General features: G+C 39.8%; 1 protein-coding gene across 2 annotated transcripts in view; it reads left to right on the top strand.

Annotated features, from left to right (window-relative positions):
* Nucleotides 1-15,601, top strand: part of Rictor (RPTOR independent companion of MTOR complex 2) — a 93,146-nt gene that overhangs the window by 63,637 nt on the left and 13,908 nt on the right. For both annotated transcript variants that reach the window (XM_021183026.2, XM_021183027.2), the window contains exons 16-31: nucleotides 190-290; nucleotides 1,903-2,068; nucleotides 2,697-2,798; nucleotides 2,922-2,968; nucleotides 4,119-4,254; nucleotides 4,818-5,017; nucleotides 5,377-5,503; nucleotides 6,006-6,170; nucleotides 6,320-6,396; nucleotides 7,278-7,356; nucleotides 9,729-9,838; nucleotides 10,236-10,323; nucleotides 11,135-11,227; nucleotides 11,600-11,706; nucleotides 11,968-12,197; nucleotides 14,395-15,400. In XM_021183026.2, the coding sequence (XP_021038685.2) occupies nucleotides 190-290; nucleotides 1,903-2,068; nucleotides 2,697-2,798; nucleotides 2,922-2,968; nucleotides 4,119-4,254; nucleotides 4,818-5,017; nucleotides 5,377-5,503; nucleotides 6,006-6,170; nucleotides 6,320-6,396; nucleotides 7,278-7,356; nucleotides 9,729-9,838; nucleotides 10,236-10,323; nucleotides 11,135-11,227; nucleotides 11,600-11,706; nucleotides 11,968-12,197; nucleotides 14,395-15,400 (2,834 nt within the window). The remainder of the gene's footprint in view (nucleotides 1-189; nucleotides 291-1,902; nucleotides 2,069-2,696; nucleotides 2,799-2,921; nucleotides 2,969-4,118; nucleotides 4,255-4,817; nucleotides 5,018-5,376; nucleotides 5,504-6,005; nucleotides 6,171-6,319; nucleotides 6,397-7,277; nucleotides 7,357-9,728; nucleotides 9,839-10,235; nucleotides 10,324-11,134; nucleotides 11,228-11,599; nucleotides 11,707-11,967; nucleotides 12,198-14,394; nucleotides 15,401-15,601) is intronic.

Here is a 15,601-nt window from a genome sequence, read left to right on the forward strand (position 1 = left end):
TGTCTCGAAAAAAACAAAAAGAAAAAAAAATAAAAACAAAACAAAACAGAGTTAGAAGTATGTGTGGGCAGAGATGATTAAGTTGTTTTCATGAAAAGCCTTGGGTTTTATTGGTCTTGCATCCTGTATTATGTCTGCAGATAGCTGTATTTGTCTCTGAGGTCTCATGAAGCATCATGTTCCCTGTAGGCAAACACCATCCTGCCTCACTCGCATAGCCACCATCTGCACTGCTTGCCAACCCTCATGAACATGGCTGCGTCCTTCGATATTCCCAAGGAAAAGAGGCTGTGAGTATCGGAGCCTCAGCAAAGCGTGCTCGGTCTGTTTAGGGTCTGCCTCGATGGCCTGGCCTTTAAGTGGGGAGAGAAAACAAGGAGTTGATAGGTTGTGTTTGGCAGTTTCCCTTGGGAACCCCAAGAAGGGGAAGTTACAGTTCTCAAAATAGTAATAATTGGTATTTGAGGCAATAAAGTGTTAGTAAGTGGTAGATTGACGTTTTTCCTTTCATGTTGCTAAACAAGGCTTTTACTGTATGACTGAAATAGAAAGTTTTTCTGTTGTGGTTTTAATTTGTTTGCTTTTATGATCTGGGAAAAGTTATATATGTTTCCCCTGTAAGCAAAATGCAGTTCAGTACCTCTTGGGAGCTGTGAAGATTTGTTTAAAATGACACATTCTTCAAGAGTGTGTGTGTTTACAGATGGGCCTAACTATCAGTAAATAGCAATTCACTTTCACTTTTCCAGTAAGTAGACTAGAGACATTAACTGAAGCATTAGCAGACCATCATGGTTCTAACGAGAAGCTTACAGTGTAATGTACAAGTTTTATCTTAGTAGTTCCATGTTGAGGTAAGCCTTTCTCAAAACCTGGTGGTACTTTTAAACTCAACCAAATTAAGGTCACACGTCTCAGGGATCATTAAGATTAAAAATTGTGGTTAAAAGAACTGAGATAGTAATAGTCTAAATTTTTTTCTTTAGCTCCCTAAGTTGTCTTTCCTGACAGATTGTATACTCGCCAGTCTGACTGTATCCTAAGGGTTTCAGAGTCTCCTTAACACAAGTCTAAAGCTTAGTTGCTGCCTACTTCTTGAAAACTATACTTCTGCATGTAACAAATAAGTAATTAAATAGCTTTAAAGGATTTTAGTTAGGATTACGAATCAGTGCAGAAGATAAGAGACAATCCCATTCATACTAGGATCATGGATTATATTGATGGACAGTAAAATGGTTTTTGCAGCTTCATGAAAACAAAAATTAGTTTCAAGTACAATAATGAGTTACATGTGAGAAACAAAGCTTTACAGCTTTAGTAAGGAAACTGGGTTCTTGACTTAAATACTTGTGTATACCTGGGAGTATGTGGAGGGAACAGGGAGTCACACTGGCCATCTATGTAGCAGTCAGAGGTTGAAGTCAACTGTCTCCTTGTATTAATTTCCACCTCACTTTATGAGACAGGGTCTCTCCCTGAAACAAGAGTTCACCTCGCCCTTCGGGCTAGGCTGGCTGAGTAGCCAATGATCCTTGGGACTTCCCCTGAGGCTGCAGGTGTAGTGCCTACATTTTGTGAGTACTTAGGGTACCAAACCCAGGTACCCCTTGTGCAAGTGATCCTACTGACCCATCTTGCCAGTAGTCCATAAGGAATTCTTAAAACCATATACAGAGTGGGCCTACCACCTTAGAAGAAAGGGTTAGTATGTGGAAGTATGACCCCACAATAGGCTTCCTTATGTAAGTTAGCAGTGCTGACTTGTCATTATGCTCCCACGCACCACCAAAATTTGCTTGGTAATCTCTGTTGTTGTTTATGTAAGCTTAAGTAACTTAGCAGCCACTGCTTGAAAGGATGCTAGCCCTGCCACAGTATGGATTTTTCTTTCCTCGTCAGGCGAGCCAGTGCAGCCCTGAACTGTTTAAACCGTTTCCATGAGATGAAGAAGCGAGGACCTAAACCCTACAGCCTTCATTTAGATCACATCATTCAGAAAGCAACCGCAACCCACCACAAGCGGGATCAGTCTCTTCGCGTTCAGAAAGATATATTTGTTCTTAAGGTACTGACATGAGAAACGAAACGGACACAATTTTATTCCTTTCCTAATTCTCAGCAACTGCATTGTCTGGATTTTCAGGGTTTTTGCAAGCAGATTGGTTTTCAAACGACTAGTTTTACCATGACTAGGAATCCTTGAACTGCCTTTATGTGTATGTGAGGGTAGAATGCATTGCAGTTTGTGTGGATGTGTACAAATGTGTATGGGGTCAAGAGAACAGCATTGTGCTGTTCCTCAGATACCATGCATCTTGGGTTTTTCATTTTTGTTTGCTTTTGAGACAGGGTCTCTTACTAAAAAAACCTCGTCCCATGGGTTGGGCTCCAGCACTCTCCTTACATCTCTTCCACAATGCTGGGATACCAAGTGTGTCACCAGTCTCAGCATGTGTAGCCTATGGGGCTTGAACTTAGGTCCTCATGCTTGTAAGGCAAGCCCTTCACTAACTGAGCCATCTCAGGCCCTTATTGTTGTCTTATTAACCTTTTGAAAATAGGCATTGAGGATCTTTGACGACCTAACTATAAATACTACATACCCCCTCCTTTTTTCATTTTTAAAATTAGAAATTAGTTTCCTTATGTAGCATAAACTGCCTAATTGTCCTTCTTACTGTCTGGTGTTTTAGGATACAGAGGAAGCTCTCTTGATAAACCTTAGAGACAGCCAAGTCCTTCAGCATAAAGAGAATCTTGACTGGGATTGGAATCTGATTGGGACCATCCTTAAGGTAGACAGAGCACTTCCTGGACATTGTCCAGTCAATTGCTGTCATTTTATTACTGCTGTTTGTTAGAGTTCTATGCTTAGGAATTGTCAAATATACATTATATAATATATTGTGTTTTTCTAGTGGCCAAATGTAAATCTAAGAAACTATAAAGATGAGCAGTTGCACAGGTATGTAAAATCTATTGAAGAACTTAAATTTATATTAAGCTTAAAAGTAATTATTGATATTTTTAAATGATATTTTTATGTGCAGTCTTATAATCAGAGTGCATCAGCTAAATTTCTCATTACTTTGCTTCTAGCTTTGTTCTTTCTAAGTTACTTACTTCGGTAGTGTTACTCAGGTTGTGATGCTAACCCTGACACAAGGATGGCATTAATTAAGAAAGGGCGTGTGTTTTATTAAGCTGCTTGTGCTCACACTCAGATCATCTTCGGAGAGTGGCCTCCTCATCAGCTCCTCAGTTCCACTGCCTGTAGAGCATGCTCTGTCATGACTTCACAGAGCACAGGGAGCCTCTGCTCTCTACTGCGCCCGTGCGCTCTTGTACTTCTGAGTTACTGAGCAACCACTGCTATCAGACTCCTTGGATCACAAGGCCTTTCTGTGTCTTAGAGAAGTTCCTATCAGTAACAGTTCTTACGCTGTAATCATATGTAATGATAAGGAGCTATGTTTATATCAGGTTTTAAAAAATATATAGAACCGACAAGTTACAGTGGAATTAAGAAGCATGGTTCTCTTGAGAACCTTTAAGAAAAAACGAATGATATCTTAATAATTCCTGCTACCTTTCTGGGTTACACTGTTGTGCATGAAATTAAGCTGAACTATATATATGAAGTGAGCACAGCATTGAAAGTTATTGAAATATGTACGTAAGTTCAGTTACATCAGCGTCTGCTTGAGGCTTCCTTGTGTCTCCTAAGCTTTACAGTCTGTATGTTCTCTCTGCTCTGTGGAGTCTTATGTTGCTCTTTTGGGTTTTTGAGGGTTTTTTTGTTTTGCTTTGTGTTTGTTTGTTTGTTTGTTGAGGTCAGAGTTTGCTTTGTAACCTGAAACCCATTATGTGCTCTACCCTGGCTTTGAGCTACTGCCCTTTCTGCCTTTACCTCCTAAGTGCTGAGGGCTTAAAGTGTCTGGCCCATGCCTGCCCATGCCTGAACGCTCCCTACCAGGTCTTACTCTAACGTTCTTACTCAACCAACAGAGTTTTAAAATCCGTGAACTGTGCCAAAGTGTTTAATGAGTTTCCTGACGTGTTCTTTAATAATTGTTTGGTTTCCTGCTTTGTTGCTCATTTCACCTTCATTTTAGGTTTGTGCGCAGACTTCTTTACTTTTACAAGCCCAGCAGCAAACTGTACGCTAGTCTGGATCTGGACTTGGCCAAGTCCAAGCAGCTCACAGTTGTTGGTTGTCAGTTTACAGAATTTCTTCTCGAGTCTGAAGAGGTAAGCCTTGAGGACTTTCACAGCAGGTGTTTTCTGTTGACTCCGTCCCCTTCATTTTCCTCCTCTCTTACTCTTTGATACTCTCCTCCTTTTTTTGTTCTTTTTTTCTTTCTGGTTTTTTTTTTGGGGGGGGGGTTGGGTGTTTTGTTTTGTTTATAGGATGGGTCATACTGTGTAGCCTGGAATTTACAATGTAGGCCATGCTTACCTTGAACACAATGATGTGCCTGCTAGAGCACTGAGATTAAAGTGTAGCCTTGCCATACCTGCCCTTCTGGCTTACTTCATTTTCTAGACTATATATGCTGCTTGCAATACAAGCCTAGACATGTATGTGAATCCTGATGTAGTCCCTACCTAGGTATAAAGCCTTAGGGAATTATCTGCCCTCTAGATGGACTAGTTTACCCTCAGGTAAGATGGAAAGATGGGAAATAAAGACTGTCTCCAGGTAACAGTGTTTTCATTGAAAGAGTTAAGGTTCACTCAGTGGTCCTATCTGTTACTAGTGACTTATCATCACTAAGTTTTTATGGCTACTAAAGGTGATTTTCTAACTACAGGACGGGCAAGGATACTTAGAAGATCTCGTGAAAGATATTGTTCAGTGGCTCAATGCTTCATCTGGAGTGAAACCTGAGAGAAGCCTTCAGAATAATGGCTTACTGACCACCCTTAGTCAACACTACTTCTTATTTATCGGAACACTCTCTTGTCATCCTCATGGAGTCAAAATGCTGGAAAAGTGCAGTGTCTTTCAGTGGTGAGCCTTCTCAGATCTGCTGCATTGTAAGCTAAGCTTTAGTCCCAGGGAGTCCAGACACACAGTTTGCCTTTTAGTCTTACGCATGTGTGTTTGGTTAATCATTTTTATCAAGACTCTTTACTTATGTAGGATTTTTAAAAGGTATGTGGAATTATTTTCGCATGCCCGTACCTTAAGATAGTAATTGTCTGTGCTAATGGATTTTATAATGAATTTATCACCTGATAGGTTAAATTTATATCTAATTAGATATTCTGTTTGAATATACATAATTTTTATTTGTCAGTCATATTTCAATAAAGCTAGTGAAAAATTACTGTTAATCAGCATAGTAATTTATAATTCTTCTCTTTTAGTCTCCTTAATCTTTGTTCCTTGAAAAACCAAGATCACCTGCTAAAACTCACGGTTTCCAGCCTAGACTATAGCAGAGATGGATTAGCCAGAGTCATTCTTTCAAAAATCCTCACGGCAGCTACAGATGTGAGTATAGCACAGAAGGAAAGTGTGCTCTTCTAGCCAGCTCATTCCAGTACTGTGTAAGCTAGAGGCTGAGTCACGAGAAACTAAGTAACTAAGATACGGGATGGAGCTGAATCAACCTTGAGCTTTAGTCTTGTACTTACCTGGCAGGGGGCTTTCTGTGATAATAAAGATGTGATTTCCAGGGTACCGTGTGCTTTACATGTGCTGACCCCTGTGGCTCCACCAAATACAAAATATTTGATATATAATTTATAATAGTTGGTAATTACACTCACACATTCTTAAATTAAAAAACAAGCAAACACACACACACACACACACAAAACCCTAGTCTCTGAGAAACTCTATAGAGAACTTTTTTAGGTTAAATCAGTGAGGCTGCAGATAGTAACTACACCTCAGTTCCAGGTCTTTCCGGGTAGAAGAGGTTTTTTTGTTGTTTTCAAAATGATAGCAAGTTGTATATGATGACTTTTGATGTGTTCCTTTATCTATCTAGGCTTGCAGACTGTATGCAACAAAACACTTAAGGGTTTTATTGAGAGCTAACGTTGAATTCTTCAACAATTGGGGAATTGAGTTACTAGTAACTCAGCTACATGATAAAAACAAAACAATTTCTTCTGAAGCGCTGGATATTCTTGATGAAGCTTGTGAAGACAAGGTAATGTTGAGTTTCAGTGGTAAGGCAAAATTTTATTAAACTATTCCACTTTAATTGGCAGTGTTACAAAAGCTCCAAGTGCATAAGTGTTTTGGAGCAGAACATACGCTACCTTGGCATAATTACTAACTCGGTGATCGTCTCTTTAGGCCAATCTTCATGCTCTTATTCAGATGAAGCCAGCCTTATCCCACCTTGGAGACAAGGGCTTGCTTCTACTCCTGAGGTGAGTATGAAGTACATTTGTGGTGCCCTCTTGGTCACGTGTATTAATGTTAGATGCAAATGTGCCTAGGAGATTCTCTGAATTTACTTTGACCATCTGAACCATGCTTCATTTAGAATTGAACTATTCCTCATTATGAGCTTGTGCTGAGCATTGTGCTCCTGCTTGTCATGACATTTCCCTTATTGTTACCGCAGTCAGTCTTTTTTGCAAATATTGTGAAAGTTTATCTGCAAATTGGAAAGTCAAGGACAACTTTATTAGAGTTTAAAAGTTCAAACTCCAGAGTAGACAAACTGTAAAACCTTAACAGCTACCCTGAGGAAGACAGTGGAGGAGAGGAGTCCAGAAGGCCGTGCCCTAATATGGCATGAAGGGCAGGCATGCAGCAGACAAGCAGCTACATGGTGGGAGGGAAGCCTGAGTTAGAAAGGAAGCCTAAAGTGTGGTAGAACAGCCCAACGTTTTAAGGAAGGCATGCTTAGAAGACAGAAACAAGACCAGCAAAGGTGGGCTTTTCTGAATCAGGTAGACATATAAGGTACATGGTTGCAAGCTATGGTATTAAGATCCAGTAACGTAGCTGGGTGAATGGCTGATCTGGCTTCTAGCAGCTAAATGGCTGAGTCAGGTGTGGTGGTCAGAGTGCCCTTCCAGTACCGTATGTAAAGATGATTACAACAGTGCACCCATGGTTTTATCTGTGTAACTGTCAGATGGAGAGAGAAATGGAAGTCCATGTGTTTGAAATATTAATACTTTACAGATTGTTTTATACTGGACATAGTCCAAGGTCTGTTTGTTTCTGAAGCATATGCTTTGTGCTAATTTAGATAATTTTTTTGGCCGCAATGTTCAGTTATGGTTGTTCTAATTTACAGATTTCTTTCCATTCCGAAAGGATTTTCTTACCTGAATGAAAGGGGTTATGTTGCAAAACAGTTGGAAAAATGGCACAAGGTAACTTCTTATGAAATAATAAGATATACTTTTTTCCTTTGGAAATTCAGACCAGCCTTCACTACATGCATGTGACCCTATCTATAAAAACAAAAAACAAATTAACCATTCATTCATTAATGCTAAATTATATTAATTTTACATTAATATATATATTTGTATACTTCTTTTTTTAATGTTAGATTTATTTATTTATCTTGTGTGTGTTGTATGAACATCAGAGAACAGCTTATGGAAATGAGCCCTCTCCTTCTGCCATGTAGATCATAGGACTCAGACACAGATCATTGGGCTTGATAGCAAGCACGCTTTGAGCCCTTTGTTCTTCCCCATTTATTTTGACCACATGTGCCTGGTGCCTGTGGAGGCACCTGAAGTGGGCAGCAGATCCCCTGGACCTGACATCCTAAAGGCAGTGAGCCACCATGTAGATATTGACAATCAAGCCAGGGTCCACACAGTAGCCATTGCTTTGACCTAGTGAGCCATCTCCAGCCCTTTTCTCTATTTTTGGATAATAAATTTCATACTACTCCAGGTGTGAAACAGGAGGAAGGAACATTCTTTCTCTTGGTAAACTCATGGGTTTGCTGGCGCTAAGTGAGCTGATTTATGTTGACTCTTTCTCGGAGGCTACGCTCATGGGCCTCTCATACAGCTCTTGACAAGGCAGTGTCTCCCGTCATCTGGCTGAGTCTCGTAGTGGCTACAGGTCCATGAAGGACTGTATCTCCTTGCCCTTCCATCTTGCCCTTTCTCTGCCTTTTGCATCACCTCCTAGTAGTAGACAGCCACACTTGGGATGGAGGATCATGTCTCCTTGACCTCCCAGGTCAATATTTTTGGACCAGATCTTCAAAATAACCCTTATTAGAAATTTAATCCATTTCATGACTTTCAGCAATGGTAAAGATATGGTTCTAGTTGTTACTGGTAAGATATCATTGAGTATATATACCCCCGTGGATAATAACTTAAGCCTGCAGAAAGCTCAAACGCTTGTCTTAATCAAGTTTTTTGTACTGACATTTTTATTAGAGGCAAGTACAGTGATAGTATTAATTAAGCCCTTGTTACAGTAAATGTACAGTAAATATAAAACCCAGTCAGTGACCAGGAAGAGCTTTCAGTGGCCTGAGCAGGATGCTAAGTTAAAGTGCTTGACTGGCATAGTCTCTGGTTTAAAATGCAAACCAGCTTCTCTGTCCGGCCCTGTCTTCTCTGAATATGCTATCCTTCACAATTTCTTTTTTTTATGTACTTGACTATGTATACAGCTATAAGTGTATATATATACATATATATACACATATACATATTTTTTATGTCCTTTATTTAAAATGTAAAGGGATTAATTCAGTTTGCAAATGTAAATACAACTGAATTTTTATTTATTAGTTTATCTCACAGAACTTTCCAGAATAGTGTGCATTTAGATCTACTTCATTCATTTTTTAAACACCTCCACCGTGCATGTGTGTGTGTGTGTGTGTGTGTATATATATGTGTGTGTGCGCGCGCACATATGTAATCAACCACGTGTGGAAGTCATAGAACAATTTGCAGGAGTCATTTAGTCATTTATCTTCCTTTATGGACTCTCTAGGGATTGGAATGGTTGTCAGGCATGGCAGCAAGTGTCTCTCTACCTGTTGAACTATCTCACTGGCCACTACTTTTTTTTTTTTAAAGGACTGCATAATTTTACCAATCCTGGTACTAAAATATATTTAGATTATGCCTGAAACACCTATTTTTTTTGAAATAAATGGTATTTGCTTATATTACATGTATAAGGATAGCTATTTCATAGTTCTAAAAGTATATAAATTAAATTGTTTAAAAATATAATACAAATAAATTTGAATTTAATTTTTAGTAAATACTGCTAAGTTGCCTTCCAGGTTGCTTTTACTTACTTTTGCTGACAGCTTGAAATGAAAGTCTCTTGTAATAGCGATAGCAGAATGGTGCACTCACCCCATGAGTTACAATTTTTTTCAGTGGTATGTATGTGAAATTAATTTTGGTTTTGATCTGACTTAAATTAGTAAAGAATTTTATCTAAAAACACTAAAATTATATAATTCAGTTAATTTTCTTTTTACAATTTCTCCTGAATGTCTTCAGAATGTAATGCTAAGAAGACAACTTGTTAATGAAAATGAGAGCTCTAACATGACAGAAGCCATTACTTGCTCATTGACATGGAAGGAGAGGCTCTACAGAGCTCTTTTAGCTGGGATAGAGCATGTGCCTTCATAGCTTACGCTTCTCCTTTCCTAAAAACTTGTGAGCATACGCCAAGGTTTGCTATAATGTAGTGAAGCTAATTATGAAAACAGAAGATTTAAAACAATATTATCTTCTAGGAATATAATTCAAAGTATGTTGACTTGATTGAGGAACAACTTAATGAAGCCCTCACTACATACAGGAAGCCTATTGATGGTGATAACTACGTTCGTCGCAGTAATCAAAGGTATGGCCCAGTCAGTGGGTCCCTGTATTATTGTCTCTCAAATGCCAAATTAAAAGCAGCTTTTAATAAGTTATTTTAAAATGTTTCCGAGGACTCCTGTTCACTGATAGAGGAGAGCTCTTGCTTGCCCAGGGTTCCACGTTGCTAATGGAATATAGTGCGTGCTAAGCATGCTCCATGCCACACCACCTAGACATGCTCCATGGCCTCAGCCCAGTCTGCTGCACTAGCTCCGGCTTGCTCACCATTAAACTTTGAGAGCTTTCCAGAGACATCCTCATGGTTTCGCCCCTCTGTAGTTTTGTCAGGAATTGTACCAAACTTATTAGTACTTGTTTACTCACTTAGCATACTTAAACATGTTAGTAACTTTCTCGGTCATATTTCGTCACACCAGACTACAGCGACCTCATGTCTACCTGCCCGTACACCTTTATGGACAACTGGTACACCACAAAACAGGCTGCCATTTACTGGAAGTACAGGTAAAAACGTAATTTGCATTTTAATTATAAAAAAAGTAAAAGGAAAATATTAATAGGACTAAAATCATTATCTTTGCGAAGATTTCTCAAAAGCTGTTTTATAACTGACTTAGCCAGTATTCTAGTTGCTGGGTGTCATAATCATATAGTGTGATAAAATCTAAACATTAGTATTAAGGAGGTGCTATTTTCTAATTAAAAGAAACAAACATACAGAAGAGATAGCTCATGGGTACCCAGACACCTGTTGTCTAGCTTGATAATCTTGAGTTTGCTCCTAAGGAGCTATGTAGTAGAAGATCCAACTTGTGTGGGTTTTCCTCTAGTATCAGTGTGCTGTGGCACACACACACACACACACACAGTTTTTTAAAAGCATTAATATTTATGATTTGTAATACTAGGTACCGTGTACTTCAGTAACTACTTCATATGTAATATTAACTCACAAGACCTCGTAAGATGGGTTCTATAATCACTTACAGATTAAGAATTCAAGGCACAGGGATGCTCGGTAACTTGAATAACTAATTTCTTGTGTAGTGTTAGCCTCAGCTAAGGTCTGTGGTCTTCATGATTCACTGAAGAAATTGTAATCAAGTTTCTTCCCTGCTTCGGAAGCTGAGCTGAACTTAGTACAGATTAGTGAGAAGTGTGGACTGTGAGCTCAGCCCGAGCCTCCTAAAAAAGCTGAGTGCTCCTGCCGTTCTCAGTGAGCAGAAAGGACGGGAGGACACCTTTGCTGTCTTGTGCCAGTGTCCAGTATAAGACAAGCATAAGATGCTTACGTGGTACTTCCTTCTCTCTGCAGAGTATCATCACAGAACTCTGTCACAATGTTCGCACTCCAGACTTGGATAAATGGGAAGAGATTAAAAAGCTGAAAGCCTCTCTTTGGGCCTTGGTTTGTAGTAAACATTTCTGGTCTTTCCAGTGCTTATGGGTTTTGTTTTTTAGGTTTCTTCCACTAATACTAAATAAGTTAAAATTACTTTACCTTGAGCTTGCTTTTAGATTAATATTTAAAGACCAGGATTGTTCCTACCAACTTAAAGATCATCTGTATGCTGAAGAAACAGATGTTAGATTAAACTATTAGTGCCTCTGTTTTTCTTGTAAAATATATTTGCTTACTCCTAGCACATCTTATTTATGAAGTTTTGGGTTTTTTTTTTTTAATGGACTCCCCCCCCCCATTAGATTTAAATATATTTCTTGGTAGATTTTAAGGTTTCTTCAAAATATTAGTCTTATAAATATTTGATATTTCTTTTAGGGAAATATTGGCTCATCGAATTGGGGGCTTAATTTGCTACAGGAAGAAAATGTGATCCCAGATATACTAAAACTTGCAAAACAGTGTGAGGTCCTTTCCATCAGAGGGTATGTCACATTCTTGAAGTTTTTCTAGTAAGCACGTTCGTACTTAGAAATAAATGTAAGGCAGGGTTCTATGGTTCTTACTTGTCGATGTAAATGTCTGTGGCCTTGCTACCTGACCTTTTTGTTTTAATTACAAACTGAACAATTTTTAAATGTCTTTCTAAGGAAAATATAAATACCCATACAGTATTCTTTTATGGCTATTTAAGAAATCTTACCTTGGAATTATAAACTGTTTTTACCACATATTTTTACATGCAGGACCTGTGTATATGTTCTTGGGCTCATAGCTAAAACCAAGCAAGGCTGTGATATTTTAAAATGTCACAGCTGGGATTCTGTAAGGCACAGTCGCAAGCATCTATGGCCAGTGGTTCCAGATGATGTGGAGCAGCTCTGCAATGAGCTCTCATCTGTCCCAAGCACCCTCAGCTTGAACTCTGAGTCGACCAGCTCGAGACATAACAGTGAGAGTGAGTCTGCACCATCAAGTGAGTACCGTGATGGGTCACGTCAGGTCAACCCCAGAATCTGGGTTGGAGTTTTTATTTGTGATCTCACAGCTTCAGTGTATTCATTACAATCTTGAGTTTACATTTCTCTTTTCTAACTAGTCTTTGGGCTGTTGGGGGGCAAGAGTCTTGTATGACCTGGAACGTGCTGAACAGCCAAGGATGGTGTTGACTTTCTGATATTCATGCCTCCATCTCTTGAGTGCTAGGCTACAGACTACATGTAGTCATACCCAGATCCAATACTACCGTTTTCAAAACTAGTGTCTTAATGGTTATATCCTATTAGAAGCTGCATTTCTTTTCATAGCAGTAACTAGCAGCTAACCTGTTCTCTCCCTTGCTTTTGAGATAGTTTTAGGAATTTTGTAATCAGAGATGATCATAAATCATAGATGTAAAACAAGTGTGGGGAGCCGCAGGTATTGCTGAGTAGTAGAGCACTTGACTGTTTTCTGTAAAGCTCTGGGTTTAATTCTCAGAACTAGAGAGAAGAAAGGAAATGGGTGGATTCGTAAAAAGATAGGATGTCAGAAATAAATGATTTGTGAAGCAGACTATGGATTCAGAGTCTGTGCTGATGCTATGAGTTGTACAAAAATATAGGCATATTTCTTTGCTCTAAGATCATAACACAAGTGAGCTAGGTGGCACACACTTTAATCCTAGCACTTGGGGGGCGGGATGGGGAAAGAGGCAGGTGGATCTCCATGTTTTACATGCCAGCCTGGTTTACAAAGCAAGTTCCAGGACAGCTAGGGCTGTTACACAGAGAAACCCTGTCTTAAAACAACAGCAGCAGCAACAAACTAGATAACACAAACTAGTCCTGGTCGCACATGCCTCAGGATGCTCATGCTGGAAGATCACGAGGCCTGTCTAGGCTACAGGATAAGTCCAAGACCAACTTGGACAGCTAGATGAGGTCTGTGTTTGGTACAACACAAGTAAGGAAAGGAGAGAGGTTGGGTCTGCAAGTACACCTTTTTAGCCCAGCACTTAAACCTGAAGCTTAAAGATTGCCAACACTAGTTGGAGCTCTTAGTGAACTTAAGGCCAGGTGGACTGCAGTATAAAATCATATCTCAAAACATAAAGAGAATCATACATTTATTGAACCATATTTCACCCCAAGTCTGTGATAACTTGAATTATAAGATGTACTAATGTTCGTATTCCAACAAGAAAAAGAAATACATCTTGCCCATTATACTTCTCCATACTCTTTGTTACATGATTGATTCCTGAGAAATTCCATATAAAAAGATGTATCTTAGAGTTGGAAAATTTGGAAAAACAGTGTAATTTGTGAGCTTATTTAGGATTTTACTTTCTTTTTTTTTCCCAAAGTATATTTAAAGTCCTTAATAATTACTCAACAGGACAGTTACAAATAAAATAAATCTTACAGGTATCATTAGACAGACACCTACATTAGCTGATCTCTTACAGGTAGACACTAAGAATAGCATATAAGGCAAAATGGACAGTGAACATAATTGGTTTAAGGGTGACGCTTACCAGTGTGCCTTTATTCTCTATAAGTTTACTTATCCTTGAATATCTGTGAGAGATCCCAGGCTCCCACCTCAGTACCAGAACTGATTCTGATACAAATCTCCTACATACTTTATATCATCTTTAGATCCTCTGTAATGCCCAATCTGAGTGCTCAATGTTAAGTTTTGGTCTTAATTGCTTAAGAAATAATAACAAGAAAGGTACATGAACATATTTAATATAAGCACCTTTCTATGAATATTTTTGGTCTCTGGTTAGTTGAAGCCATTTGTGAAATAACTCGGGTGTGGAGGGATGAAGTATATTTCAAGTTTAGGGAATTCATTTCTTCTAAGGTGAGTGTCTCCTGCCACTGTAATGTAAAGAAGCCATGCCGCTTCTGTCTAGCAGAATGAGCGGCCGTGCTGAAGGGCTCCTTTACTCTCTCTTGACAATTGGGAACAGTCAGTAGGAGCCTCATATACTCTGTACTAGGGTGAGCGCTGCAGATTTCTTCATAGGTCCTCGCCATGATGCAACCTTCTTTTCTCATTCCCATCCCGACTCTGAGCGCCAGGGAAGCAGGTTTATTAACTAATCCCCTTCCCCAGGACGGGTTGGACAGTGCGGTAGCCCTCAGCACTGTGCTGACTGACAGCCGGTTGTTGACTTACAGGCATGTTCATGCTGGAGGACGACCGCTTCGGCAGCAGCTCCACCAGCACGTTTTTCCTTGACATCAATGAAGATGCTGAGCCAGCATTTTATGACCGACCTGGACCCATAAAAGATAAAAATTCATTTCCCTTTTTTGCCTCCAGCAAACTTGTAAAGAATCGTATCTTAAATTCACTTACTTTGCCTACTAAAAAACACCGCAGTAGCAGTGATCCAAAAGGAGGAAAACTGTCATCTGAAAATAAGACAAGCAACCGGCGAGTCAGAACACTTACCGAGCCCAGTGTGGACTTTAATCACAGCGAAGACTTCACAAGCTCCTCAGCACAGAAATCATTGCAGCTAGAAACTTCCTTCGTGGGGAATAAGCACCTTGAAGACACGGGCAGCACTCCAAGTATTGGAGAGAATGACCTAAAATTCCCCAAGAGTTTTGGTACCGAGACTCACAGAGAAAACACAAGCCGAGAAAGGTTGGTTGTGGAAGGCTCAGCAAGCTCCCACATGAAGATCCGCAGCCAGAGCTTTAACACGGACACTACGACGAGCGGCATCAGCTCCATGAGCTCGAGCCCCTCCCGAGAGACAGTCGCTGTCGACCCCACAGCTATGGACACGGACTGTGGAAGTCTGAGTACCGTGGTAAGTACTAAAACTGTTAAGACGAGCCACTATTTGACACCACAGTCTAACCATCTGTCTCTCTCCAAATCGAACTCAGTGTCCCTGGTGCCACCAGGTTCTTCTCATACCCTTCCTAGAAGAGCACAGTCCCTTAAAGCGCCCTCCATTGCAACAATAAAAAGTCTAGCAGATTGCAACTTCAGCTACACAAGCTCTAGAGATGCCTTTGGCTATGCTACATTGAAAAGATTACAGCAGCAAAGAATGCACCCGTCCTTGTCTCACTCTGAAGCTCTGGCATCGCCCGCAAAAGATGTGCTCTTCACGGACACCATCACCATGAAGGCCAACAGCTTTGAATCCAGACTGACGCCAAGCAGGTGAGCAGTATGCACTGAAAGATGAGTCAACGTGGTTCGGTTTTAACAGATTGAAATGTAAGACACTAGTCAGCTTGAGCACCACAGAAACCAAGTCTCAGAACTGACCTACTTACCTCAGTAGGCTGAGAGCTCCTCGGTACCTGATAGCATTTGAAATGGATTCTTGCAGCTGCGAGGGGGGAAAATAAGCTCCATTAG

This window comes from Mus caroli, chromosome 15 (genome assembly GCF_900094665.2).
Source record: "Mus caroli chromosome 15, CAROLI_EIJ_v1.1, whole genome shotgun sequence".
NCBI lineage: Eukaryota > Metazoa > Chordata > Mammalia > Rodentia > Muridae > Mus > Mus caroli.